This window comes from Alternaria alternata, assembly GCF_001642055.1.
Source record: "Alternaria alternata strain SRC1lrK2f unplaced genomic scaffold CC77scaffold_4, whole genome shotgun sequence".
NCBI classification, from domain to species: Eukaryota; Fungi; Ascomycota; class Dothideomycetes; order Pleosporales; family Pleosporaceae; genus Alternaria; species Alternaria alternata.
In genome coordinates, this window is record NW_017306193.1 from 671,126 (window position 1) to 695,227 (window position 24,102).

Below are 24,102 nucleotides of genomic sequence, written 5' to 3' on the forward strand. Positions count from 1 at the left end.
ACACTAGCGAACATCGCTACCAACGCCACACGGCTATGGGATCCGATTAGTCCCAATGTAAGATTGTATACTAGCAAAGCGGACTGATATCACACACGGCTCATCGCCGGCATGTGCCATACGCTTGCTCAGGTTCAAGTGCTTTGCCAGCTCACATAGTGCAAACGTCGCACTCCAGCCGTGTGACTGCATCTGCATAATCGATGCGTGGGTACAAGCAAGTCTCGAGCGAGTACCTGGACGCCGCAGTCGGACGACTACCGACTCTGAGTCGACGGCGCCGGGTACTCGTCGCAGCGACATTCATACTCCTTGTCATTTTACTCTTTGCTGTCAACGGTGACCGTCACCTTGTTCCAAATTCTATACCCTCATCCCTCTCCTCTCCATTTTCTGGCAAGAAAGATACACCGAAGAAGTCCGCGATCCTTCACCTTCTCATTCCTGCGGATCACAAAGATGTCAATCTTTGCAAAACGATGCTAAGCGCCGCAGTGGCTGGATATCCAACTCCAACACTGATCAACTGGGGCGCCAAATTCGACGATAAAACGCTTGTGGCTGGAGGTTCACATTTAGCCAAGATTAGTGGTGTACTCGAGTATCTGCGTACACTTGGACCGGAGCGCGACGACGACCTGTTATTACTTGTGGATGGATATGATATCTGGTTTCAACTGCGTCCCAGCGCGCTGGTATCGCGCTTCCACGCCATCAACAACGAGGCGAACACGCGGATACAGCAGACTATGGGTTCGAAAGCAGCCGCTGCAGAAGGGATAACCCAAGACATTATCTTTTCTGCGCAGAAGCGGTGCTGGCCATGGAAGCCAGAAGACCCACCTTGCTACGCTGTGCCGCAGTCTTCGCTGCCAAACGACATCTACGGCCCCGAAACGGATACGGATATTGGATTTGAGAAGAACCCATACGTCAAGTTCCGGCAACGCTATCTCAACTCTGGCGATGCGATGGGTCGCGTAGGGGCGATGAAGGCCCTCTTCGAGCGGGCGATGGAAAAGGCAGAAAAGGACCGGAACTTCGGTAGTGATCAAAAGATCTTCAGTGAGATCTTCGGAGACCAGGAGTTTCAGCGAGAGGTCATGAGACAGCGGCATCGGAATGTTTTCCAGAAGATGGGAGATTGGTTAACTGGTAGGAACAGTATCCTCAACCCACAGTCTGAGCGACACTTGCGCGATCACAAAGGAGGAAAACCCGATGAGTTCGGTATAGGGTTGGATTATGCTAGTCTGCTTGGCCACCCAACGGTGTTTGCAGAGGAGGACTCAGCATGGGTGACATATGATGACCCCAAGTCCATCGCGCAAGCCTCCGCCGAGCTCAAAATTGCGCCAGTACGCGTACACGACCTCGCCCAAGACGTCACAGACTCGCAGCCACCATTTCGCCCAGCAGTCGTTGCTCCCGGTTCCAGCTTCTCTGAAGATAGAACCTGGCGTGATGTCCCTCTCTATACCAACATGTGGACGAGCGTCGTTCCTGGTCTCATTCACCACAATGCTCATCGAGACGGACTGAAGTCGCTGCGCGTCTCAGTCTGGGATCGCATGTGGTACTTCAACCATTCTAGAAAGTTATTCGAGTCGAACGCTGCCGGGCCGGTTGGTCCCGTCGCTGTCGTGCACGATGATGATGGGAAGGAGCAGGCGTGGTGGAGTCCAATTGCAGAGAAGGGCGGAGCGAAGTCGGACAAAGGTGAATGGCTACCATGGGATGAGTTGTGTCAGGAGTTTGAAGGCGAGGTATTCAGGGATAATTAGATATTCAGCTCATTGTTTCATGTGTTCCAATGGAAGTCAAAGACAGCCCAAGTGTATATCGTTGACCTATGTGCATGTGTTATTGAAGCTTTGCAAAGCAGAAATATACAACGCCAGAGTGACCGTAGAGAAAACGCATCGCCAGATAAGCGAACTGTGGCTTTAGGGATCTTGAAGACCCCATGGAGACGGGACAAGCAGACTCGGATCAACTCTCAGATCTAGACTACCATGATCCCAGCACCCACAACACGAAGCACGACCGTTTTCGACCTAGAAAATGGGAAATCATATGAACCAATCGGTAACACCATCCCAGTAGTTGGGGTCATCATCATCGTCCAGCGTCGAGCCTGGACTCCCGCTACTTCTAGTGTGTTCCAATTCCATCGCCTCTTGCACAGTGAGCCATTCTATCGCACTCGTATCTACTCCGTCGTGTGTCCATTGGTTGTCGTTGGTACATGCAGTAGAAGTCTCCGCCTAGTAAGACCCGCAGTAAGACTCGTCGTTTTCTTCATTGCTCTCGTCATCGCTGCTAGACGCCATGTCGAAGCTGCATTGCGCAGGGTTTGAAAGCTCGACCCATGTATCTTGGCTGGAAACTGGACTAATCACATCGTACTCAGCAGCGTCTGAATCTGAGATACTCTCTCCAATATCAGTTTCCAGCTGGCAGACGGTACTGAGAATCGAACGGCGATAATTCTGTTTAATTGGATCCAAGTCTACAGGGCGGTATTCGGGTAGTGGTGACATGCACTGCTGAGACTCTCCACAATCGTATGGATCAGACAAGGTAACAGTGTCCAATAGAGATATATCCGCTGTTACGAGATTTGGTACGTGTGCACCTGAAGCGAAATCGGTATTCCACGCACGCTTTGTCTCCAGCTTATCGTACAAATCCGTAACTGGTGAACGAGAACAGTCTTCTGGTGGTATAGGGGCGGATGAGTCGATAAGAGCGGCTGCATTGTTGTCTGTGAGAACTGGGGCCTCAATCACAGGTTGCTGAAATGCGGGAATGCTATCATGCCCGATCAGGTGCCCATCGGCGAAGAACTTCGATTTTTTCTTAGGTTGCAAAGGAAAACTATTGCATGCGGGAGGCGTATCAGGGTCAGCTGCCACCAAAGGGCGTTGCCAACGGCCATGGAAATGTGAGTTGACGATTGTGCGTACATCATCGAGGTAAGGCTGTCCTCGTCTTAAGCTGCAATTAGAAGGCGAACCATGGTTCCCATCGTTCGCTATAGCATGTTCGGTGGACAGAACAGTTGGCGCCAATTGTATCGGGGGTGTTGTAGACGCATTGGGTGGCAAGTTGCATCTCGTAGGAAAGTCGAAGAGCATTGGACGGGGCACCTTCAAACCCTGTGTTAACGGTGTTGGAAACGATGGTTTCTCCTGCTGGACATCTGAGTCGAACGTGGACCTGATAGGAACTGTTTCGAGACTCTTCGACGCGGGTGCACAGTATGCTGCGCTCTTTACTGCGTTTTTTGTATGAGACGAGAACGCGGATGGAACGAAGGACTCTGAACAACGCAAGTCTTTCTGAACACAACTTGCTCCCAGAAATCTGAATTTGGATGGATACCGTCCTGAAGGGTCTGGGCAGGCAAGAAACGCGGAAAGTGGGAAAGATTGTGGATTCTTTCGTTCAGCCTTTGGGCCACTGAAGCAGGGTTGAGATTGCGGCATTTTGATCTGGCATGGCTGCGACTCGTCGGGCAGCCCGTGTTCCTCCGATATCACCGCTGTCCGCGCAGGGTTGGTCGCAGCAGCCATGGAGTTCGGCAGGAACTGTGGGGCCCAGAGAGGCCTGTCGACATCAAAGGAGGTAGCTTTGGTAGTTGCAGCACTTGAGATATGGGTGGGAGTTTCTGGCATCCCTGGTTGGGACGGCTCGTCATCATGGAGACGTAACGCAGCGAGTCTCTTACACAGCACGCTAATGCTGTTGTGATCGCGCCCTGCAGTGGCCTTCTTAGACGTTTCTTTGCTTCTGTGTCGTTTTCCACCCCGCTTGCCTCGCCGCTTTGTGCTTCTACTCGAGGTGGGTATGAGATCGAATTCCTATCTCGTCTCGGCGGTCGACTGGTTCAGCTCTGCCAAAATGCTAAATCTGTTTGCTGTAATGACTTAGTTACTTGACAGCATCAACATGGGAGCCAACGAACGAGTAGAGGTGAATTCATGCTGATGAGGACAAGTCGTCAAGCAGTACTTGGCAGAGATGGCTCCCATATCACGTTCTCGACAATCGGAGCAGCGATAGTCCTTATGAGGACGCGCAGGCATGGAGGTCTTGTCATGGTAGGATGGTTGAGCTTGTCCTAGGATCATGCTAGAGGTGTAACGAGAGGCGATGTGGACTAGGAAATATAGAGCAAATGGAAACAAGGTGACAGGATGATGGACTTGGTATCTCGGTGTTATGACGTGTGATAGTAGGAGAATGGAGTATGCGAAAGACAGTCTAGTGTTGATCGCATGTGACGGAAGGTTGTTTCTCTAAGGAAGGAAACGCTGTCTGTGCAACCATATCTCTAGTTATGCCTTCCAGCGTAGCACGAAGAAGTCGCGTTCTCTCTTGGCGAGGAAGGCACGACCCGTGCAAGCTGAGGTATGGATGCCGATGAGGTTAGCGTGGAGTCTTTCACCCTGGCTGAAAGTGGACACAACATGAGACCACACAAGACAAACGCGTAAAGTGACACATTATAGACAAAGAAAAGTTGTCGCCTCGCCGTGTCTCAGTGAGGGCTGGTGGGAGATGACAAATGGAGCTTAAGCTAGGGCCATGACCTCAGAGTGCTTGAGCTAAAATTGGTGGGGAAGCCATCTCTCCATCTCTGCCTGGACTTCTTTGCTGTCGACTAACCCCACCTCGCAAATACCCTCGCCGCACACATCTCCCGTCCCAGGGCGCTCCAGGATAATTGGCAAGAACCACGAAGCTGCAATTACCTGGAGCCGCTTCCGCATCCGCTGTCGCACTTAGACTACCACCTTCCTAGCAAACATGGCCGACACCGCCGCACGCCCAGGCTTCGCGCAGAAGCAGCACCGTCGCCCAGGATCGCGCATCGTGCCTGCCATCCCATACCGTCTGTCCAAGTCTCAGCCATCTGCCAGACCCATTACCCCAGAAGGCTCCCACAAAGGCGCCGCCGCTCAGCTATCTGAGCCGCAGCCGGAGCCGCAAAGAGTGCCGGAGAAGCAGATCGAAGAGCACGCGGAACAGAAGCATGCAGAGCCTGTGCAAGCCCCTCTCACACCCGAGTCGGACGTTTCTGGTGTCGACAAGGGAGAGCTGCCAGCAGATGGCTTGGCTAGCCCATCGCAGAATGGGCACAAAGCGCCATCAGACGCTCAGGGTAGGTTTCCGCTGTGGGCTGCCTCTAATGTCCAACATGCACTAAGTTCTGAAGATGCAGGAAACCAAGTCAACGGACATACCAATGGACATGCCGACGAGAAGCCTTCCCCGCCGACGGAGCCCAGCGCCGAAACGAAGCCAGCCGTCAACGGGGTGCACCGCAAGTTGACCATACCCTCTCACCTGCCCCCACCGTTCTATCCCTCGAACAAGACCGATACGCCGCCGGCAGAGGGGAGTGACACTCCATCGCATCGACACCAGCTCAGTGCAGGCGCCCTCGTCTTCAGGAGCGCAAATGAGTCACCAGCACCTCCTGTGACATCTCAAGAGCCAGAGCTGCATCCACACGAACAGCATGTGCTGCCGCGTCCTCCGCCTGGCTTTGGTCCCCAGCAATTTGCGCCCTTCTTTCCGGGTCATGCTCAGCATCCCTCTCAGGCAGGAGCGCCCTGGCACATGCCCCCAAACACAGTTGCGCCGCCTGATCCCACGTACGCAAACGGCTCTGATTTCCGCCCCTCCCAGTTTCCTAGTGGTCCGGACGGCTACTCGAACCCTTACAACGGCCATTTCTCGCCGGAACAGGCACCTTTCGTCACAAATGGTACCCTCACCTCTCATTCGCAGTCACCGAGCAAGGCACAATTTGGCGAAACGGTACCGACTTCAGAGCATGGGGAGGAGCATCGTGCCTTGCCCTACCAGAACGGCACTGCGCCTCCTCCCGCTGAGCGCCTAGAGGAGTCGCCTTTTGAGCTTGCGGGTTATCTTTCTACACAGTTTGGAAATCCAGAATTCGCCGACTTTGTCCTCCAAGTCCGATCTCCGGAATCGGTCCTGGTATCAGTGCCTGTGCACGGCATCATAGTGGTACGCAGTCCAGTCATAGCAGAAGCTATCCGTCGCAGTCCTGTCCCAAGTCATCGTAGCAGGGATGCGCGTCGGCTAGTCGATGTCGTCGCGCTGGACCCTTTCACCACTGGCGAATCTCTGGGAGAGGCTGTCAGAGTGCTGTATGGTGCCCCACTTCTTTCCGCCCAGACCTTCCTCTATGGCCTCGCACCTTACATGTACGAGAGTGACCAAGCAACTCCCTCCAATGACGCTCGCCGGCGCATGCAACAAATTCTGAGTTATATTGCGGCAGCAAGGACTTTCCAGATACCTAGCATGCAGGCACGTGGCATCGAGATTGCAAGGATGCTTCTCCGATGGGACACTGTGGAACAGGTCTTGCAATACATACTGCAAGCCAATTCTGGACCACGGTCAAGAGCCGAAGGACCTGATACGGACGACCCCTTCATCTCAACGCTACTGAACTACGCTCTTGAGTTCCTTGCCTTCACCTTTCCTATCGACTTCAAGCTGTACACCATAGCGCCTGAGTTCTCTGACGCACCACGTCTGCCTGCGGTCGTTGAGAATCGCCAGGCCGCGCATAATCCACGGCTAAGCAAGATTCGCTTCGGTGATGCACCGACAGAAGACGACCACCAGCCCAGCCATTCGACTGTCGTGTTGTCGACCATTCTTCTATCGCTACCGCTTCCGCTCGTAGAGCGCCTCTTCAATCATCGTGCGACAGCTAGCCAGATTGGGTGGACTGGTGCTAATAAGATCTTACGGGATGTCGTCAACGAGCGCGAAAATCGACGCCAGAAAGCTTCAAGAAGCCAGTTGAAGCCGACTCAAGATGGCACGATTCCTGCCGGGCTACTAAGCAATGTCTATCTCGAGGAGCGCGTGGAACAGGTCGAGCCGTCGCCGCTGCATCCTTCCGGTCATCGCTTGGCGACAAAACGGGTCGCTGGTGAGACCTGAGGGGCCGTCCGAACAAGTGGAGCCTCAACGACGTTAGTTCTTTCTCATGTCAAAATTCGATATCGGCACACATTTTCTGGCCGAAACATACAAATCGGGTAGGTTCTTTCCTTGGGTTGTATAGCATAGTGAGCGTTTATGGGCGTTCACGCAGGCGTTGTGAGCGAATCCTTCTACCATAACCTTTCCTTCGGTCACCAAAAGTATGAAACGACATGACGAAGCATATTCCCCAAGATTACGATAGCATGGCAGCTTGGCACTGTTTGTACATCATTACGGCATGTTTCCCTTTCTCTATGATGATGGCGTCTGGGGCAGATGCGTCGAATTAGGCGCTGCCTGGTATACAACTGTGAAAGTTGAGATCTGGAGGTTTAGATAGACCGCACAAAAAGCGGAAAAATAGTATTGATGGTATTAAACGAATCACGCAAATGAAGATGATAAAAGGTCATGACTACGTAGGCACAGAAAAGTAAACCTTAGCGAACAGTCTCAAACAAAGCTTGCCTCGGCTGAATACACGGCTATTAGACGGAAATAATGCCCAGCACGTTTCGTGACGTGCTTGTCGCCGCACTCCGTTGTTTGTACTTCCCAAGGTTCGGCTAAAGCATCAGACTTTATTAATAACAGAAACCCCTAACGGAAGTCCGAACCCGCAAAGGTCATGGTCGCGCGGCAAGCACGTTTCGCTTGGTGTTGCTCGGTCTTAACTTCGAGCGAGCTGCTTATGGTGGAGAAGCTCAAGGGAGGAAAAGGGCGTGTGGTGCAGTCCGTGTTTGTATTCAGAATCGTCTAGCCGGACGCCTCAAGTCATACTATCCTAAGCTTGATATATGATCTGCCGGGCCCACTTGTTTCCTTCAGATTCCTTTCCGATCTCCTTTCCGTACGCGGTGCCGTCAGCTCTATAACATTCACATCGTTCTTTTCTTGCGCGTTTCTTGGCCGCAGTAAATCGGCTGAGCCGTTGTGATAACCATATTCTCGGGAATAAACTAATTCGACGCTTACTACCGACCCAACCAATCCGCCGTCGTGACACCGAGAAGGGTCAACAGCGCTGTCGATCACGACAGCTGCCGCTACGGAAATGGGGATAGAACACGCCAACGACCCATCGCTCGAGCGGCATACGCAAGCAGCAGCGGTATCAGATGCATCAACGACTTTTGATGAGAAACCTAGTCACCAGGCGTCTCTGGATTCACTGCACAGCGCGAACACCTCTGTGGCGAATCAGGGTCAAGAGAAGGGTCAACACGTGACTGAAGCTACGGATGAAGAACGCGCTGCAGGCTTAGGAACGACGCTGGAGCCTGTAAGTGATGTCCCCGTCTAGACTATATGAGACATATTCTGATTTCGTTCACCGGCTTTTAGGTTCGATCGGTGCATCCCAGCGTGAAGGATGTCTCCAAGATCCCAAATGGAGGCTTATGGGCGTGGTTACAGGTACTGGGTGGATTTTTTCTGTTATTCAATTCTTGGGGCATCATCAACACATTCGGATCGTATCAAGCCTACTATGAGACCAACCTACTTGCCGACTCGAGCCCTTCGTCTATATCGTGGATCGGTTCCATCCAGGCTTTCCTCCTTCTCTTGGTCGGCGCACTCACTGGCCCAATCTATGACGCAGGATATTTTCGCGAACTACTCATCGTGGGAAGTGTCATGTTGGTTCTGGGCCAAATGATGCTCAGCCTTTGTCATACGTACTGGCAAGTACTCCTCGCGCAGGCCTTCTGCATAGGTATCGGGACAGGCTGTTTGTTCATCCCCAGTGTGGCTATCCTCTCCACGTACTTCTCCACCAGGATCGGAACAGCTATTGGACTCGCCGCATCTGGATCGTCGTTTGGAGGTGTTATCTATCCCATCGTATTCCATAAGCTTCTCCCCCAGATTGGATTTGCATGGACGACGAGGGTTTTGGGCTTCATCATCCTCGCCACCATGATCATACCGAATGTATGCATGCGAGTCCGCGTCCTACCAGCAAAATCACGCTCGCTTCTCGATCTTCGCGCCTTCTTAATCCCAGCGTATAGTCTTCAAGTTGCTGGATTCTTTCTCGGGTTCATGGGACTGTATATGCCATTCTTCTACGCACAAGTCTACGCCATCCAGGAACATATTACCAACGAGAGTCTGGCCTTTTACCTCCTCGCTGTCATGAACAGTACGAGTGTTTTTGGTCGTATAGTACCCAACTTGGTATGCTTCTTATGCCCTACTCGTCTTCCTAATCATTGCATTTGATGATTACAGTTCGCTGACTTTTGTGTACAATAGTTCTCTGACAAAGTCGGTCCCTTCAACGTCGTAATTCCTTGCACTATCATATCGGGCCTCCTCTGTATATGCTTCATATCCGTCTCATCCACTGCCGGCATAATTGTCCTTATGGCATGTTACGGCTTCTTCTCCGGATCTTTCGTTTCGCTACCACCCACCATCATTGTTCACTTGAGCACCGACGCACGAGACAAGATCGGCACGAGACTAGGCCAAAGTTTTGGAGTCGTGGCTGTGGGCCTGCTTGTTGGAACGCCGATTGGAGGCGCAATCCAAGGCCATAGCGGTTTCGATAGTCTCTGGGTGTTTGGAGGGTGTTTACTGTTTGGAAGCGCTGTGCTGCTTGTCACCGCGCGGGTAGCGTTCAAAGGGTGGAAGCTTTTGGTCAAGGCGTGAGGCATATAAACGGGGAAGAATATATCATCAAAACAAAGTACACAATCTATACATTAAAAGAGATATACCCGATTGCAGATATTCGGCATAAAAAGGAAATCTATAAATAACCACATCATTGTGCTTCGCACCACGCTTTCAAGTCATTGTTGTAACCTTCCCATCCTCTCCTCGTCTTTTCTGGGAAGCCGAATTGTCGGGCTACCACGTTTTCGCCCATCAAGAAAGCTAGTGCGCCACTGAAGACTTCTTCTTGTGTGAACTTTGTACCACCTGGAACGGTGCTGCTGGGCTCGAAAACGAAAGAATGCGTGCCTGTAAACAGAAGCGGTATTGAGCCGGTCCATGCAAAGGAGGTGGGTGTGTTGTGCTGTAATTGTATCAGATGATGCTCAGCTAGAGTGTAGTGGGCACGTACTTCGATTGGTGCGTCCATCTTTTGACCAGATGAAAAGACGACACGTATCTTGTTCCCTGATTCGACCGGGCCGAGTGGGCTTAGGGACGTAAAGAAGCCTTTGTGATATTTGGAAAGGGATGCAAAGTCGAGGAACTTCGCGCGGACAGTTTCTGGTGGGGATGCAATGTCGATGCTTGCTGTGACCGTCATGGCTATGGAGTGGCAGCTGAGATGCAGTGGATATTGAGCAAGCCTGACGAGCACGATTTGGTGTTATGAAGGCGAAGTTGAGATTAAATGTGATGGGAGGAGACGATACACTGGACGATACTTATATATTGAGAAGCGTATCTACCTTCTCGTGCGTACATGTCTACAGTTAAAGTCGCCTGGTGAAAGAGCTCGCTATACCTTTTGCGGCTCAATACGCGGGCATGCACCTGCAGCCTTTTCGCACAGCTATGCTGGCATTACAGGTGTGCTCAAGAAATCCAGTGTTAGAGTCGCGATGGGAGAGACTAGGACCGGGCGTTACGTGCAGATGTGAGGGGCCTGTCACCTCGCCCAATGAGCCGCAAGTGGTTTAGCTCGACCCTGTATTAGGCTGACATGTGCTAGCTGCAGTCAGCCCATCTACTCCCCACCTTCCTTTTCAGCCATCTCGTTCAATGTACCGCATTCGTCCCAGCTATATGTGTCTCGTAGAAATCAGGTTCATGCCATGGTCAATGTAGCTGGTCGTTCGAAAGGATGCTCAACCTGCCGCAGACGCCGTGTCAAGTGCGGTAAGCGCCAGTCACCTGCACGTTAGATGTAAGGCTGACAACTTTGAAGACGAGACTCACCCTATCTGTCAAAGATGCGAAAAGGCTGGGTTCCAATGCGACGGACCGCAAACCACTGTTTTCATACAAGGCAAGATTGTCAAATCTAGAAGATCCCAGAAGCCAAAGGATAGTGTGGCCGGCCCGGATGCAACAACAACTTGGAGGAGGCAAGATGTGGAAGAGTCGGCATCTCTATCTCCTGACAACCAGATTGCCATTCCTCAAGTGAGGTTCAGATTCAACGAAAACGAGGTCTACATTTGCTATCTGCGCCGCCATCTTCTTCCCAATGGCCCGATCGATTTAGGGCTTCAGGAGCTCCAAGCCTCAGATATTGATACCAAGGATTCATCGATAGCGAAAGAGGGTGCCCCGTTGTTCATTCAGGCTGCGCTCAGCTTCGCAACCCTATTCTTTGGTTCGCGCTACCAGCAGAATGGAATTCTCACCCAGGGTTACACCATACATGGTGTAGCCCTCAAGCGACTGAATCAAGCTCTGAGTGAGCCTGAGCGTCGTATGTGCGACGATGTCATCGTTTCCGTCATCATTTTGGCGATGCTTGAGCTTTTCATGCCTACCGGCCCGAAGAACTGGCTCAAACACATGCTTGGCCTTGAACAGCTTCTGGCATTACGTGACCCAGGATCTCTGGTGTACGCGTCATTTAGAACGTTGGAACTATACAAAGGCGTGCGACACATGATATTGATTGCATCGCTGAGGAACAGATCACCTTCCATCTTTGCGCGACCAGAGTGGAAATCCGTATTGAGGACAGCGCTTTCGTTGGAAACTCCGGAAGAACAAGACTTACATGACGTGCTCGCAGATTGCTCGGTGTTAATGGCTGTCAGCGACGAGACCTTCAAAGCTCAGCGTGTATCTGGCTCCGAATTCCCGCGGCGACGACAAAAGATCCAGTGCAGAGCCGAGGAGTTACTCATATTCCTCGAGGCTTGGAAAGTTCGGTGGGATGGTAATGAGGAGAACATCTATATTGAAGAGTGTGTCGAGGCCATTACAGCTGGGACATCACCACGAACTATCTACAGGTTCATCAACGACTCAGCCGCGCGGATGCTGATGCTGTATAATACGGCTCTGCTCTACGTACTTAGGATCATGGCGACTTTAGAAACTACACAGCACAGTCCTCACCATGATCCAGACAACCTCTTACAAGGACACGCAGATACAAGCGTTCTAAAGGAGAGCTCTTTTTATCCCTCTATCCAGGCTGCAGGACTGGATATTGCCCGTTGCATTTCGGATTATCTACAGCATAAACGTGCACGTGGGGAAATGGACTTTGCTTCCCCTGTCGTTCAGTGGGCTGTGATCATTGCTGGAACGGCACTGGGGTCTGAGGACTTGAACTGGATGGTGGGACTCTTGAAGGGAGATGTCACGCTTGACGTCGCGAAGAGGGCATGGGAGATGTGAACGTGCCCACAGATCTCTCATCGTTGGTAAGCTAGGAGATCAAGAGCTGAGTGGCTGCGTCGCAACTGGTTGTGTAAGCCCTGACCAAAAGCAGTTCTCCTATATTTGGAAGACCACTTTTCGGTTGCAAGATTTGAATGGCTCAACAATACGCTATCGATTCTTCGTTATGTGTATATCCAGGTATCCTACTGGCAGCCTTACAGTTGCGCACCCGGAAACACTGCTGCTTCGGAAACCATCCTCCTATCTCCCGACGATCTTCTTCTCAAGATATCGCGCAGGTATATACACAAGCGCGGTTACAACGAATGTAAACTCATTCGCGACATCACCACCATCAGATCCAATAAGACCTCCCAGCGGTCCAACATACCAAGTTTCTACCATGCCCATAATCCACGCCACGATACCGATGACAAACGATGTGCCAGCAGCGATACCGAGCGGAAGACGACTGGGATCGTTCCACGCGTCCAGGTCGTAGTTGTCAAAGTTCATACGACGGAAGATGACATGTTCGCTGCATAGAATGACAAAGTACTGCGTAGTCCAGTAGCCGAGGAGACTAAGGAAGTTCTCAAGGTAGACGCTGAGTTGCTCGCGGCCGCCGATAGCGAGACCAAGGATGGCAGCGAAGCAAACCAGGATCCAGATGAAACGGGGTACGCGTGCGAAAGGGCGGGCAAATTGCTGGCAAGAGATGGCGGCACTGTAGATGGAAATGACGTTTACGTTGATACCGGAGAGGACCAGGAGGGTGAGAATCAGTTTGGCGAAACCGCGAGGGTAGAGCATGGTTTGGATGAGGAAACCCAGACCCTCATTGTCGTACGTTTCTTGCCACTCTGGTCGGTTGTGCATGCCGGAAGACACCACACAGCCTGCTAGCATACCGATAGAAGTGGGAATAGCGATGCCGAAGGTTGTCATGAGGAAGACTTTCCAGCGCGAGACGTTGACAGGGTAGTGGACATAGTAGTCGGAGGCCATGGTCTGCCACGATGCTGAGCTTCCGTAGACAATAGCAATCAAGCTCAGAACCTGTCCACTGAGGTCCGCTCCCTTCAGGTCGGTTTTGGTGCTGTTGTCCGCGTACTTGCCTGTCTCCGCGAAGAAGATGATGAAGATGATAAAGAAGATGAACCATGCATAGCGTTCGTATACCAGGATCGCTCGCAGACCGACGAACGAAATTATCGTGGCAACGACAGCGAGGATGACTATACCGACGATCAGGGAGATATGGCCATCCGCTACAGCCGTTAGTGCTAAACCACCTGTGATGCAAGCGACAGACGCCCAGCCAATCTGCACGATAGTGTTAAGAGCAGCAATGAGCTTGTTAGGCCACCATCCAAACGCATATCTTGACACTGAAATCTGCCTCAGTCCCGTCGGCGCACCAAAAGTGGCTGCGAATCCGGTGGCAGCGCCACCAAGGATAGACGCAAAGATGGTGATGACGATACTCTGGCGAAGCGCTATAGGCACACAAATTGAATCAGTCGAGCAGTTCGCAAGAGCGAGGGAGGAGCAAAATCCTTACTCAACCCGAATTGAGGTCCCAGAAGGCCGGTGGCAAAACAAGACGTGTTCATGGTTCCGGATGCCCATAGGAAGAACATGTTGAGTTGGTGATGCCATGGTACGTGTCCCTTTTCCTCTGGCAGCTTGCGACTGATGGCTTCTGATTCAATTCCCAGCTTCGCGTCTAATCTGGCTTCGAAGCGGCGTAGCTTGGCCAGGAGCCCCGTTTCGCGGGTGACGGTCGCATCGCCGATTCTCCCGCTGTCAGTTGAGACGCTGGTTTCGTCCTGGGCCTTTTCCGCTGAAAACATCATGGAATGTACCGTAGTAACGAATACTCAGAAAAATGGTGGTACAAAAGTAGTAATCATGAAAGAGTGTGAACCGTCCAGGGTCCGCACCGAGCGAAACATTCTTGCTCTTTAGTAGACACTACCCCACCCATCGCGCACAATCGGCTCCGGCCGCGTCATGAAAAGCCGTTTGACGCCGGTGGCAGGGCACGAGAAAAAAGAGTTGCCGTATGCCGCTTAGCTTGTGTGGCTTGCAAGAGCTAGTAGCTCCACTCTTATCTTTGACAAGCAATTCTGGGCAAAGCTTAGCTTTCCGGCAATCATCGACTATTCCCTCGGTAGAAATCCTGCGCGTGTGCCCTGCATGTGGTGGACAGCTTATCAGGACTCGGCCCCCGCAATTGTCCTAGCTGTTACATGGGCTGGTTAGCTTGGTGATATGGTGCCGTTCTCATGTCATGGGTGTAGAGTAGATGAGTGTGTTGCAGCTTCCATGCAGGTACGCAGTACTTGGTATGAGGTGCAGAAATCTTGAAATGAGCTTACGTGATGGGTTTATCTGTCATGCAGCAGGTTGCAGTTCACCATATTTGCTTAGTTTCTGTTTTGCGAATCAAGGTAGAACGCGTGCTGATGAGCGCGCCAGCAGAAGCACGATTCCATGCATTCCAGATCCTGCCCATAGAGTACATACTATACAGTGTATTTGAGTCGCTCGACACAAAGCATGCCATGACCCTTACATTGAGTGCATGAGTATTCATAATCCAACCTAGACAGCTGATTGTTGTGCTGATTTCAACTATTGCGTCTTAGTTTCCAGAAATTTGGCAGCCTTACTGCTTAAGGGATTGACGAATTCACGCTGTGTTCGCACATGCCTTACACTGCGTGCTTTCCTCGCTCTTATCTCTTGAATCCTGGAAGGCACTCCATTACCCAGACCACGCTCCCGCAGAGCATAGTTTACCACCTTGTCTAGACCGGTCTTGCTGCGCTTCTCGGTCTTGTTAGCCTTGACGCGGCGTAGCTCGACATTGCCCAGATTGATCAAGTCGCCCAGATCGGCCCGTCGCTTGGTAGCAGCTTCCGATGCGGCTTGCTGCTTCGCTCGTTCACGTGCCTTCTGACCTTCTACGTGGATAGCGGAGTAAAGACTGGTCGGTTGAGGTTTGGCGGCCTCCAAGAGGTAGCTGTATAGATCGCCTAGGGTTTTTGCTGAGGATAGGTGCGGGTCTGAGATGCGGAAGCCGGTCAATTGGTAAAGCCGTTTGAAAAGCTACGAATGTCAGCAGATATCAGGTAAATTTCGTGAGTAGGCTTACAGCGAACTTGACGTCAATGTCAGTGACAGGGATATGTCGCCACTTGGTGTCTTCGGATCTGGTGGCAGAAGACTGTGCCCTGCTTTGCTGAACCGACTTCTTCAGAGCTGCAAAGTCGGTGGCCAAGCGCTGCGCTCTTTCCTCGAGGATAGCATGTCGCGACTCGCTCGCTGCTGCTGGAGCGACTTCGTTGACAGGCATAGAATCGGCTGCATGGACAGGAGGGGTGTTGAGGGTTTCTTGAACCACCACTTCCTCAACGACTGGCTGACTGACTTGCTCGGTCACGGGCTTTGCGCGGGGTACTGGCCGGTTCGACATGAAATCAAACGGCTTCTCAGCATCCTGCTTGACCACTGCTGCCTTCTTGTATGCTGGTGTTTCGGGATCCATGGTCGGTACTTGCTCTTGTGGGAGATGAGTACCGTCGAGCTCCTCAATGACCTCCTCAACAAGGAGTTCACCTGGTTCCGCTTGCTCAGCCTCCCAAGATGGTGCTCTTTGCATCGTTGCCAGAAGATCATCCAGGTTCTTGTGCTCCGGCAAGGCAAGAGCAAGCTCGCCGCTTTCTGTCTTGACCAACTTGACATCCTTGACCCAGCGTGGCCGGTCGTACACACCTCGGTTGGCGAATTTGGACAAGTCCATGTCGAGACCGGCTTGCTTCAGAGCATAGATCTCGGCGACAGCTTGCGTAAAGCGAGCGCGGATGTCAGTAACGCGGGAAGCTTTGGAATGGAGGCCAAAGTTGTACTGGGTATACGGCCGGTTCGTCTTCTCGTGCATCGTTTGCGCCATCATCAGGTTCTCGTCCTTGAGAGTGTATGGGGTACCGGTGAGCTCTTCAATTTCATCGGCCATGCCCAGCGTCAGCGGCGTATAAGTGCGTAGTGTCAGTTTCTCGAATTCCTTGGCTATGTCTTTTTCGACTTTTTGCCTGAGCCACTCGTCGCCGCCGACACGCTGGAGGCCGGCTATGCTCTTTGCTTGTCGGTATTTGGGGAAATTGGGGTCTTCCTCAAGCACCTCTTCGTATTCGCCCTGGTCTTCGGGTGCTATTCGGACAGGTGATGTTGGGTCGTATGGGTCAACGTGTGCGCCAATGGGCTCCGAGTCGCCGAGCAGACGCTTCTGCCATCTCCGTACGAACTGCTGGTGCTTCTTCTTGTCTTGCTTGCCCGGTAGGAGGAACGACTGAGGTGCGGTTGTGGAGAAAGTGGCGGTTGCATTGCGGAGATGGGTGCAGGGCGACACGGCGGAGCGACAAGGCAATGGCGACAGTGTCTGCCGTATCGATGTGGACAGGAGATTTGAGGGATCAGTTGCCCGCGAGGGGCGCGGTATTCGGCGCATTGGGTTCGAGATGCGGGTGATGCCCGTGGACCGGAAATTCCTTCGACATATTGACCAGCACGCCAAGCCGCCGGACATGAGCCAATCACAGCCACAGCAGCCCCGAGCAGTGCAGCAGCTTCAGCTCAAATCGTCACACGACTGGAATTGATGCAGTACATCTACAAACGATGTCGCGGTTGCTGCTTATTTTGAATTGCCTATCATGAGAACTTCTTTACTAGCCAGGTAGAGCCCCTCTCGTCGTACTCGGCCTTGGTGACCAGCAACTCCTTCAGCAACTCGGGTTGGCTAGCAACATTTGCTCCTCCTAGCCATGTATGCTTGATTGGGTCATCTGCCTGTACTACGTTCAGCGGATATTCTGCAGGCACCAGAGCCCTCAATTCTGTTCGCAGTCGTTCCATAAAGCCAGAAATCAGCGAGTTCCCGCCTACCACCACAACATTCGCTAGCAGACCTATCCTGAGAGCTTCGGGTAATGCACTCAGCGACTGCATGACGGCGCCAGGTATGCCTTCTTCCTGGATGCCAATATCAGAGGGATTGAAGAGCAGCTCTGGCACAGCGAAACGCTCGTTCCCTAATGGCAGTAAATCTTCCCTCGGTCCTTGTGGCGCTTGTAGCCCTCGACGCATGCGTGATTTTGCAGGATCGTGGGGTCGCGCGTGGCCATGTATGGCGTTCTCGTAGTCTGGCAGCACGTAGTCGACTACAATGCTCGAATCTAGCTCTCTTCTGTCTCCCAGTCGTCCCTTCCATGTCCGCTCTAGATCGTTGGCAAAGTGCTGCGATGAAGGCACGACGTACGACACTGCTTCTTTGATCTCGTTGAGCAGATATGTCTCCTCCATCATGTTGTAGTGTCGCAGAGAAGAAAGCTCCTTTAGGTAGTTTGTGAGCAGCTTCCCACCTACTGTGAGCCGCCGCACCGCCGATTGTATGAGTTTCCCATTGTAGAGAGGTAGGATGGTCGTGTCTGAGTAGGAGGTATCAATAATCAGGAGGCATTCTCGCGGTAGCGACAACAACGAGGACTCAGTGTGCGCCTGGGGGGTAGCATAGGCGTTCAGTGTCGCGCCCACGCATCGGTAGTACGCAGCAAATTCGAATTGCTCGAATATGATCTCGTCGCAGTTCTTCTGTAGTTCTTTTGGACAATTTGGCTTCTCCGTCAGAAGCAGGTTTGTATCTTTTGGGTCACACTATGCACCGTTAGCCAATGCGTCCGCCATAAGCTCGCGATTGTGCGTACCCACCCTCAGCCCCTCCCCCATGGCGTCTCCCATGAACTCGTGCTCCCATATCGCCTTCTCTGCCTCCCAGTTGACGATGAAGCCCTTCTCCACCGGGCGGCGGAATGCCAACTCTCCGAAGTCTTTGCACGAGTTGAGTTCGGCGCCGACGTAGGTACACTTGTCGCGCGTGCTCCGCGCGATGCAGTTCGGAATCACGCTGCACTCGTCATAGGTATATTCGACACCGCTGGGAACGAGACCGGCTTTGATCGAGTATGCGCCATTATCAAGAACGAGCGTCTTGTTCGGTGGCGCAGGCGCTGACTTCTTGGAGCCTTTGGGTGGCATCGCTGGCGTTGGTAATTGGGTCGGCGCTGACGGAGCGATTCGCGACTCCCGTTTTGCGACGGACGCCTGTTCACGTGAGCACTGCAGAGCACCTGCCAAGGTGAGCGATAACATGTAAACACCATCCTCTCATCTTCTGGCCTAACGTGGCAGCATCATCTCCCTACTAACTTAAAACTTAAAATATAGCTACATGATCACAGTAAGAATTGTCGACCCGTCCCGGAAGATATGGTGTTCTGTCTTCCAACATGGCATTCCAGCTGGGTTCCCATTGCACGAAACGATGGAATCTGCCAGAGACACAAGAACAGTTAGCAAATCTGTCGCAGAAGGCCACAGCTGATTGGCCTGATCACGAGCACATGGCTTGCATCGTGGAAGAAACACTAATATAAACAGGCTGGAGGTGTGCCGCATGCGTACCCCGCGATGCACCTTCATTTCACTGGTCCTCGTGTCTGTAGCTCATCCATCCACTCTGATGGAACGAAAGAGCCAGGCTGACTGCATGCTTTGTCTAGTCGCCCACATTCTTCTTCTGCTAGTCTATGACGTCAACTCACTTTCGCAACGAGGCACGCGAGTTTAAGAAAACCATCAGAAGGAAGTGTAAATTCCCTACGTACCCCAATCATTCGCCATGGACGACTGGCAGGATGCCGCCTTCTCGTCGCGACATATGCACAACCGCAATGGTCGCGGCAGCAAGTCCAAACACACGGCCGCGTTCGATGTGCGCAAAACATTTGCAAGCTATTCAGTAAAATGTCCAGCATGGCAGAAAGCTTTAAGTGCCAACGGAGATGCTCCGCCAGAACAGGATGCATCGCTGGAGTTGTATCGTCTCACCGAAGGTGGCGAGGGTGTCGTTGGCCGACTGTCTTTGCCAGGAGTATTACAAGCGTCGGTCATCTTAGCCGGCAGTCGTGACAGTCTTAGGCGAACGGTTGCAGAGGTGGAACCGGATGAATCGAACGAAGAGGAAGACGACGGGCACGATGACGAGGAAGAAGAGGAGAGCGATAATACCGAGCCTGAATCTCCCGAAAGAACACGCTTCGAGACATTCGAGAAGAACAGCTTCCGCTCCCCAAAGTTCTGGTTTCGATGGAGCGGCGAATCTATGGATGCTGCTCAAAGTGTACCCAGAAAGACTGGCAGCCACGAAACAGAACTAGGATACATCGTCTTCGCTGGCAATGACTGTCGCAAGTTCAAAGGCACATTTAACTGCACGAATCTGAAGTGGAAGAATGTAGCCATCGCGGGTCACAAGCTCGTAGCACGATCAACTTCTGATGCACAAGTTACTTGGGGAAAGGCGGGAGTTCCAATATAGGTTTTGCTATCCCAATACAGCTGTCTGTCGTATTCTCAACTAGAAAACAGCGAATTCATCATGAAGCCCGTCGCAAACGCGTGAGCGAGGATAGTATGATAGCATTACTACCTCCCAATATGGACCCCAATCTCAACAAGCGTTCAATGGTGCTGTCTCAGGTCAGTGAACCGCCTCCACTCAAGGTCGAATACGGAATTAGCATACCATCCCAAGTCACATACGTGCCCCCAGCCAATGCAACCCACCTTCCATTACCAACGCCACCAGAGACCTTGGCCCAGCCTCTTCATTCACGTCAGCTTAGTTCATTACCATACCTTTCGGATTGATGCTGTTACTTACTTGTCGCCATTCACCGTAGTCGTATCCGTCCTGGTAAAGCAGCTCAACTTGATCTTGGTACCTTTAGCGTACTGGCCTGGAGCTGTGCAGCTCGTCTTTGGACACGTTCGGTAACGTAGACCGTCTACGAGGACGGTTGCGCCGACGATGGCACGTTTCTCTATTCCGGCGAGAGGGTCGCGATAGACTGTAGGGTCTAGGGCGAAAGCAGTGGACGTGAGAAAAGCGAGGGCCGGGGCTGTGATCTTCATGATGTGCTTGTTTGACTGCAATGAGGTCTTGGTATGGCGACTGGTTCAGATAGTCGACTGGTAAGGGCTTCTTATATCTCAGACATGCGATCATGACTTCCTTGGCTGTATCAATTTATTCTCGCATTCTTCGTGTTCTTTGACCGCACAACGTGGAGATGGTGGTACTGTCGGCATCTCTTACTCACTCTCCATCTCAACCATTCTTAGCAAACACTTGCACATCAGATCTACCCAATAGGAGTGTCTTTGTATGTCAAGCTATATAATTTATGCTCGCATTTCTCGCATTCAGTTTTCTAAATATGCCAATGCGCGCTGTGTCCGGTTGCACAAACGTTCAGGTTTAATTTCGCTGCTCGTATCGCTTCAGCTTGGCTTGAAACGCAATATCCGAGAACAACGACATGCCTAGGCGGGCTTAGTCCTGTGAACATGATCATACTGGGGAAACACGTTCAAATGTATGGCAAACGCTCGTCAGGATAATATCCTATGAGCAATGGCATACCCTATGTGCCAACCTTACTTTGTCTTCATTTCCATCTCGACAGGATCTCGTACTACGAAGGATTTATAGACCAAATCTATCGAAACTCAATGGAGCAAGCTCAGTATAGTACTAACTAGTAGCTTCCTGGAGCCTAACAAGTAGACATCATAGCGCCCTTTTCTAAGTTCCGCAGCGGAAGGGCGCCAGAATGTCTCGTTTGAGCGGAATTTGCTGAAGGAGATGAGGTCTATGTGGTTCTTCCTTATCCAGTTTATGAACTGATCTTGTTAAGAAGGCTGCGCGTGTCATTTATAGCCCTCACTCACTCCACTCCATCATGGTCCTACAGAAGGTTGCTTGAAACATGCCTGTGTGCTATGCAGACAACCTGACCAATTAGAAAAACGACGCTATGACTCCACAGAACCGACCACAGATGTTCAATACAGCGGTAAGATGTCGATGTGGTAGCTTGCCCATAAGGGCGTTGTGACCCACATTCCTATTCGTTTATCGCCGCTGCCTAGTCACGTGTGTGTCTCAGCCTGGACTTGCACATCCTCTAGGTACTATAACCTCTCCCTTCTCTTTGTAAATCTTCTTCATCATTATCTCGGTTGAACAACAACTCTGCGATCTCAACCTCATACTATTCTTTCACGATCATGGCACATTACCAAGCTAATATGGTTCAGTCAAACTCCCTGCGTCGTCGGCTCCTTCAAGACATCGCAGAGACCAAGCAAGATCCATATCCTAATGTCAACCTCAAGTTCAATGACAACGACGTCACGAAGGCGTGCCTCGTCCTCACTCCGGATAGACAGGAGCCGCTCCACCTCACGATCAGCTTTCCAGACCGATATCCACTGATTGCGCCAGAAATCAAGATTCAAAGTCAAATCATTCATCCCAATGTCTTCGGTGACTACATTTGTGCTACGATGCTTAATACTAAAGAGGGTTGGACACCAGCGTATACCTTGAAGGGTATCGTCATTCAATTATTAAGCTTCTTCTGCAGCGACTCCCTCGAGCAGGACCATGGTAACAATACCATCAACTTGACTCAGTACCGGCAGCAAGTTACTCAGGCAGATGGGAGACTTACACATCAGTTCGTATGCTATTCTTGTGGATTCGGAATCAGCTCATCGTCGACACGGACTGATGAAATGGAGGTCGACTCAGCGCCCGTGCCCACTCTTGTATCTCTTCCACTACGACATCCAAATCCGCTCTCAAGGTTGTTCATGCTATCAGATGAGATCGTTCTCGCATTACTCACTGAGCTCGAGACTCGTGACATTCTGGCCTTTGCCGAGGCTATTCCTTCCATCAAGACCATGGTCAGCTCGTACGACTTTATTCGGATCCGCGAATTACAATGCTTTTGCCTTAAGCGATCATTCCTGAACAGCAAGCTCGGCATAGGCGTCTCCACCAAGAGCGGCAATCGGTCAGTCTTCCGATCCGAGTTCGATCTGTTGAGTTGGGAGGCATTCTCCGTATACGGTGTCCGAAACAGTGTTCAGGGTGTTTCTTTCGACAACTGGCTACCTATGCCGCTCAGCCGACGTCATTGGAATCAAGTCAAGACGGAGGTGAATGCATGCCTCCGGAACATTCACAACACCGCGACCATGCCCAGCCATGAGCCTTACCATGTGGACGTATTGTATCGCATGATGAACACGGTTGTCGTTCAGTTCTCATCCGATGCGGAAAAAGGTTATGCTGGTCCTGATGAACGTAGCACCCTAAGTCACGCATCGGAAAAAGCCGTTGACGCCTATTTCGGTCTCTTTCATCTGTTGCTATGCCTTGCAACCGAGCATGAGGAGATTGTCGTTAGTGCTAACAAGATCATCCAGCGTTTTATGGTCGGCCCGCGTACGAAGACGCAGTTCCCTGATCTTGGCCATGTACTGATAGCGACTCTCATCTGCGATGCGGGGTTGACCGAAGAACTGACGTACGAAGTCATCCGAGAAGCAATTTTACGCAACGTTGTATGGATGCTCGACGAGAAAGGTGCTGGTATGGCTGAGCTTGCATACCTGGAGCCTTCAGCGATCTCCAGATACCGTACCAAGATGACGTACGCTGCCTCGCCCACCTCGTACCGCCTCATCATGTTCATGAAAATGTTCAGCTCAGCAGCTCGCCCGCCCAACAAGAATCTTATCGAGCTACGCGACTCCTTGTTCGACGCGCATGGGGCTCCTCCGCAAGGCACATCAACGCGCATGGCTGAGGACATCCGTGAGATCCACGAGTTCAACACCTTTCCGCAGTTCCTGGCTAAGATGGGTCTTAAGGAACTCCCGTCCCAGTCACAGTTCACAGCGTTCTTGCGTCGCACCATTACTGACAGTATCGCCGCTGGCTATTCCATCATGCCGTTGACCCAGAGTCAGCTTTTCCTCATGCGCCAGGCCAAGGAACCTGATGTAGACATCGCCGAGGGTGTGCTTGTCACGTACAATGACCGACGGTGGTTTCGTAACCGTAGTTGGCGAAAGCCGTCGTTCTTCCCAAACAGGGGTGGTCACGGTGGTGACAGGGGTAGTCGCGGGTCGCGCGGTGGTAGAGGCCGTCGTTAGGGATGATGTTAGGTTCTCTGGTCGATTGCAAATCGCACTGGTCTTCGCGCGATTCCTAGCTTCACTTGCAAGATGAATAGTACCTACCTTGAACAACAACTCAAATCGTCCCCAGCCTCCCACTTCTTCGTAATATTCCCTTGTGAGACCTTGCACAGATGTCCTGGAACGGCTAAACGGCCAGACTAACGCCCTGCAGCATCTAGATCCTAGCCTAGTAGCCAAGTGAGGGGGGAAAGACGCAACAACGTCATGTCGCATACCGTACCACAAGACAGGTACTGCAAGTCCGCATTCCAAAGTCTGACCACCTTCCCCTTCTCCTCTACAAACCAAAGCCTTCTCAGTAAACTCGACTCTACTTCGCCTTCTCTTCGTATACCAAAACATGTCTGGTACGCCTTCTGTGTTCGATGTCGTATGTTCTCATAGCTAATCCTCTTATAGACCAACTCGATGACAAGTTCATGAACAGCGGTAGTGGCGCACCAGCTCCTCAGACATCCAACGACAAGGGCGATGCATCCAAGAAAGACGCAGACAAAAAGGACAGCGGTAAGGGTCAGGAGAAGAAGGGTTAATATGATTGGGAATGAGGTGGTT

General features: G+C 51.8%; 12 protein-coding genes across 12 annotated transcripts; 6 read left to right on the top strand and 6 right to left on the bottom strand.

Annotated features, from left to right (window-relative positions):
* Positions 1-70: 70 nt before the first annotated feature.
* Positions 71-1,793, top strand: CC77DRAFT_1017452 (hypothetical protein). The gene has a single exon (XM_018524405.1). It carries the CDS (start codon positions 480-482, stop codon positions 1,782-1,784), a length of 1,305 nt encoding a protein of 434 aa, XP_018389240.1. The 5' UTR covers positions 71-479; the 3' UTR covers positions 1,785-1,793.
* A 474-nt stretch (positions 1,794-2,267) lies between these two features.
* CC77DRAFT_1058317 (hypothetical protein) lies at positions 2,268-3,680 on the bottom strand (the record flags this gene model as incomplete). The annotated part of the gene is made up of 1 exon (XM_018528120.1): positions 2,268-3,680. The coding sequence occupies one exon, from the start codon at positions 3,678-3,680 to the stop codon at positions 2,268-2,270; it is 1,413 nt and encodes a 470-aa protein (XP_018389241.1).
* A 185-nt stretch (positions 3,681-3,865) lies between these two features.
* On the bottom strand, positions 3,866-4,557 carry CC77DRAFT_1017454 (hypothetical protein; the record flags this gene model as incomplete). Its single annotated transcript, XM_018524406.1, has 1 exon — positions 3,866-4,557. A coding segment is annotated over exon 1 (200 nt), but the record flags the coding sequence as incomplete, so codon positions are not given.
* Positions 4,558-4,678: 121 nt separating this feature from the next.
* CC77DRAFT_1038306 (hypothetical protein) lies at positions 4,679-7,455 on the top strand. The gene is made up of 2 exons (XM_018527104.1): positions 4,679-5,170; positions 5,225-7,455. Exons 1-2 carry the CDS (start codon positions 4,816-4,818, stop codon positions 6,997-6,999), a joined length of 2,130 nt encoding a protein of 709 aa, XP_018389243.1. The 5' UTR covers positions 4,679-4,815; the 3' UTR covers positions 7,000-7,455.
* Positions 7,456-7,748: 293 nt separating this feature from the next.
* Positions 7,749-9,806, top strand: CC77DRAFT_1038307 (MFS general substrate transporter). Its single transcript, XM_018527105.1, has 3 exons — positions 7,749-8,326; positions 8,389-9,225; positions 9,304-9,806. Exons 1-3 carry the CDS (start codon positions 8,099-8,101, stop codon positions 9,700-9,702), a joined length of 1,464 nt encoding a protein of 487 aa, XP_018389244.1. The 5' UTR covers positions 7,749-8,098; the 3' UTR covers positions 9,703-9,806.
* Positions 9,777-10,604, bottom strand: CC77DRAFT_1091999 (hypothetical protein). The gene is made up of 2 exons (XM_018529611.1): positions 10,121-10,604; positions 9,777-10,072 (listed from the first exon to the last, which is right to left on the bottom strand). Exons 1-2 carry the CDS (start codon positions 10,310-10,312, stop codon positions 9,818-9,820), a joined length of 447 nt encoding a protein of 148 aa, XP_018389245.1. The 5' UTR covers positions 10,313-10,604; the 3' UTR covers positions 9,777-9,817.
* Positions 10,605-10,852: 248 nt separating this feature from the next.
* On the top strand, positions 10,853-12,620 carry CC77DRAFT_1084211 (hypothetical protein; the record flags this gene model as incomplete). The annotated part of the gene is made up of 2 exons (XM_018529397.1): positions 10,853-10,887; positions 10,962-12,620. The coding sequence occupies 2 exons, from the start codon at positions 10,853-10,855 to the stop codon at positions 12,373-12,375; spliced, it is 1,449 nt and encodes a 482-aa protein (XP_018389246.1). The 3' UTR covers positions 12,376-12,620.
* CC77DRAFT_1038310 (hypothetical protein) lies at positions 12,303-14,350 on the bottom strand (the record flags this gene model as incomplete). The annotated part of the gene is made up of 3 exons (XM_018527106.1): positions 12,303-13,859; positions 13,925-14,206; positions 14,347-14,350. 3 exons carry the CDS (start codon positions 14,348-14,350, stop codon positions 12,622-12,624), a joined length of 1,524 nt encoding a protein of 507 aa, XP_018389247.1. The 3' UTR covers positions 12,303-12,621.
* Positions 14,351-15,000: 650 nt separating this feature from the next.
* CC77DRAFT_1028779 (actin-domain-containing protein) lies at positions 15,001-18,462 on the bottom strand (the record flags this gene model as incomplete). The annotated part of the gene is made up of 6 exons (XM_018526473.1): positions 15,001-15,477; positions 15,524-16,916; positions 17,016-17,017; positions 17,126-17,167; positions 17,224-18,081; positions 18,136-18,462. 6 exons carry the CDS (start codon positions 18,460-18,462, stop codon positions 15,001-15,003), a joined length of 3,099 nt encoding a protein of 1,032 aa, XP_018389248.1.
* Positions 18,463-18,808: 346 nt separating this feature from the next.
* CC77DRAFT_628386 (hypothetical protein) lies at positions 18,809-20,008 on the top strand. The gene is made up of 2 exons (XM_018532520.1): positions 18,809-18,921; positions 18,987-20,008. The coding sequence occupies exon 2, from the start codon at positions 19,106-19,108 to the stop codon at positions 19,802-19,804; it is 699 nt and encodes a 232-aa protein (XP_018389249.1). The 5' UTR covers positions 18,809-18,921; positions 18,987-19,105; the 3' UTR covers positions 19,805-20,008.
* Positions 19,780-20,537, bottom strand: CC77DRAFT_1017464 (hypothetical protein). Its single transcript, XM_018524407.1, has 3 exons — positions 20,150-20,537; positions 20,012-20,091; positions 19,780-19,956 (listed from the first exon to the last, which is right to left on the bottom strand). Exons 1-3 carry the CDS (start codon positions 20,398-20,400, stop codon positions 19,937-19,939), a joined length of 351 nt encoding a protein of 116 aa, XP_018389250.1. The 5' UTR covers positions 20,401-20,537; the 3' UTR covers positions 19,780-19,936.
* A 966-nt stretch (positions 20,538-21,503) lies between these two features.
* On the top strand, positions 21,504-23,567 carry CC77DRAFT_1017466 (hypothetical protein). The gene has a single exon (XM_018524408.1). The coding sequence runs from the start codon at positions 21,559-21,561 to the stop codon at positions 23,497-23,499; it is 1,941 nt and encodes a 646-aa protein (XP_018389251.1). The 5' UTR covers positions 21,504-21,558; the 3' UTR covers positions 23,500-23,567.
* Positions 23,568-24,102: the final 535 nt, after the last annotated feature.

What these genes read in the sequence shown, in the direction of transcription:
- CC77DRAFT_1017452 (XM_018524405.1), top strand. Translation starts at nt 480, where the DNA reads ATGCTAAGCGCCGCAGTGGCTGGATATCCAACTCCAACACTGATCAAC.
- CC77DRAFT_1038306 (XM_018527104.1), top strand. Translation starts at nt 4,816, where the DNA reads ATGGCCGACACCGCCGCACGCCCAGGCTTCGCGCAGAAGCAGCACCGT. An exon ending in AGCGCCATCAGACGCTCAGG is followed by an intron (nt 5,171 to 5,224) that starts GTAGGTTTCCGC and finishes TAAGTTCTGAAG; the next exon opens with ATGCAGGAAACCAAGTCAAC.
- CC77DRAFT_1038307 (XM_018527105.1), top strand. Translation starts at nt 8,099, where the DNA reads ATGGGGATAGAACACGCCAACGACCCATCGCTCGAGCGGCATACGCAA. An exon ending in TAGGAACGACGCTGGAGCCT is followed by an intron (nt 8,327 to 8,388) that starts GTAAGTGATGTC and finishes ACCGGCTTTTAG; the next exon opens with GTTCGATCGGTGCATCCCAG. An exon ending in GTCGTATAGTACCCAACTTG is followed by an intron (nt 9,226 to 9,303) that starts GTATGCTTCTTA and finishes TGTGTACAATAG; the next exon opens with TTCTCTGACAAAGTCGGTCC.
- CC77DRAFT_1091999 (XM_018529611.1), bottom strand. Translation starts at nt 10,312, where the DNA reads ATGACGGTCACAGCAAGCATCGACATTGCATCCCCACCAGAAACTGTC. An exon ending in AGATGGACGCACCAATCGAA is followed by an intron (nt 10,073 to 10,120) that starts GTACGTGCCCAC and finishes ATACAATTACAG; the next exon opens with CACAACACACCCACCTCCTT.
- CC77DRAFT_628386 (XM_018532520.1), top strand. Translation starts at nt 19,106, where the DNA reads ATGGACGACTGGCAGGATGCCGCCTTCTCGTCGCGACATATGCACAAC.
- CC77DRAFT_1017464 (XM_018524407.1), bottom strand. Translation starts at nt 20,400, where the DNA reads ATGAAGATCACAGCCCCGGCCCTCGCTTTTCTCACGTCCACTGCTTTC. An exon ending in ACTACGGTGAATGGCGACAA is followed by an intron (nt 20,092 to 20,149) that starts GTAAGTAACAGC and finishes ACGTGAATGAAG; the next exon opens with AGGCTGGGCCAAGGTCTCTG. An exon ending in CACGTATGTGACTTGGGATG is followed by an intron (nt 19,957 to 20,011) that starts GTATGCTAATTC and finishes GACCTGAGACAG; the next exon opens with CACCATTGAACGCTTGTTGA.
- CC77DRAFT_1017466 (XM_018524408.1), top strand. Translation starts at nt 21,559, where the DNA reads ATGGCACATTACCAAGCTAATATGGTTCAGTCAAACTCCCTGCGTCGT.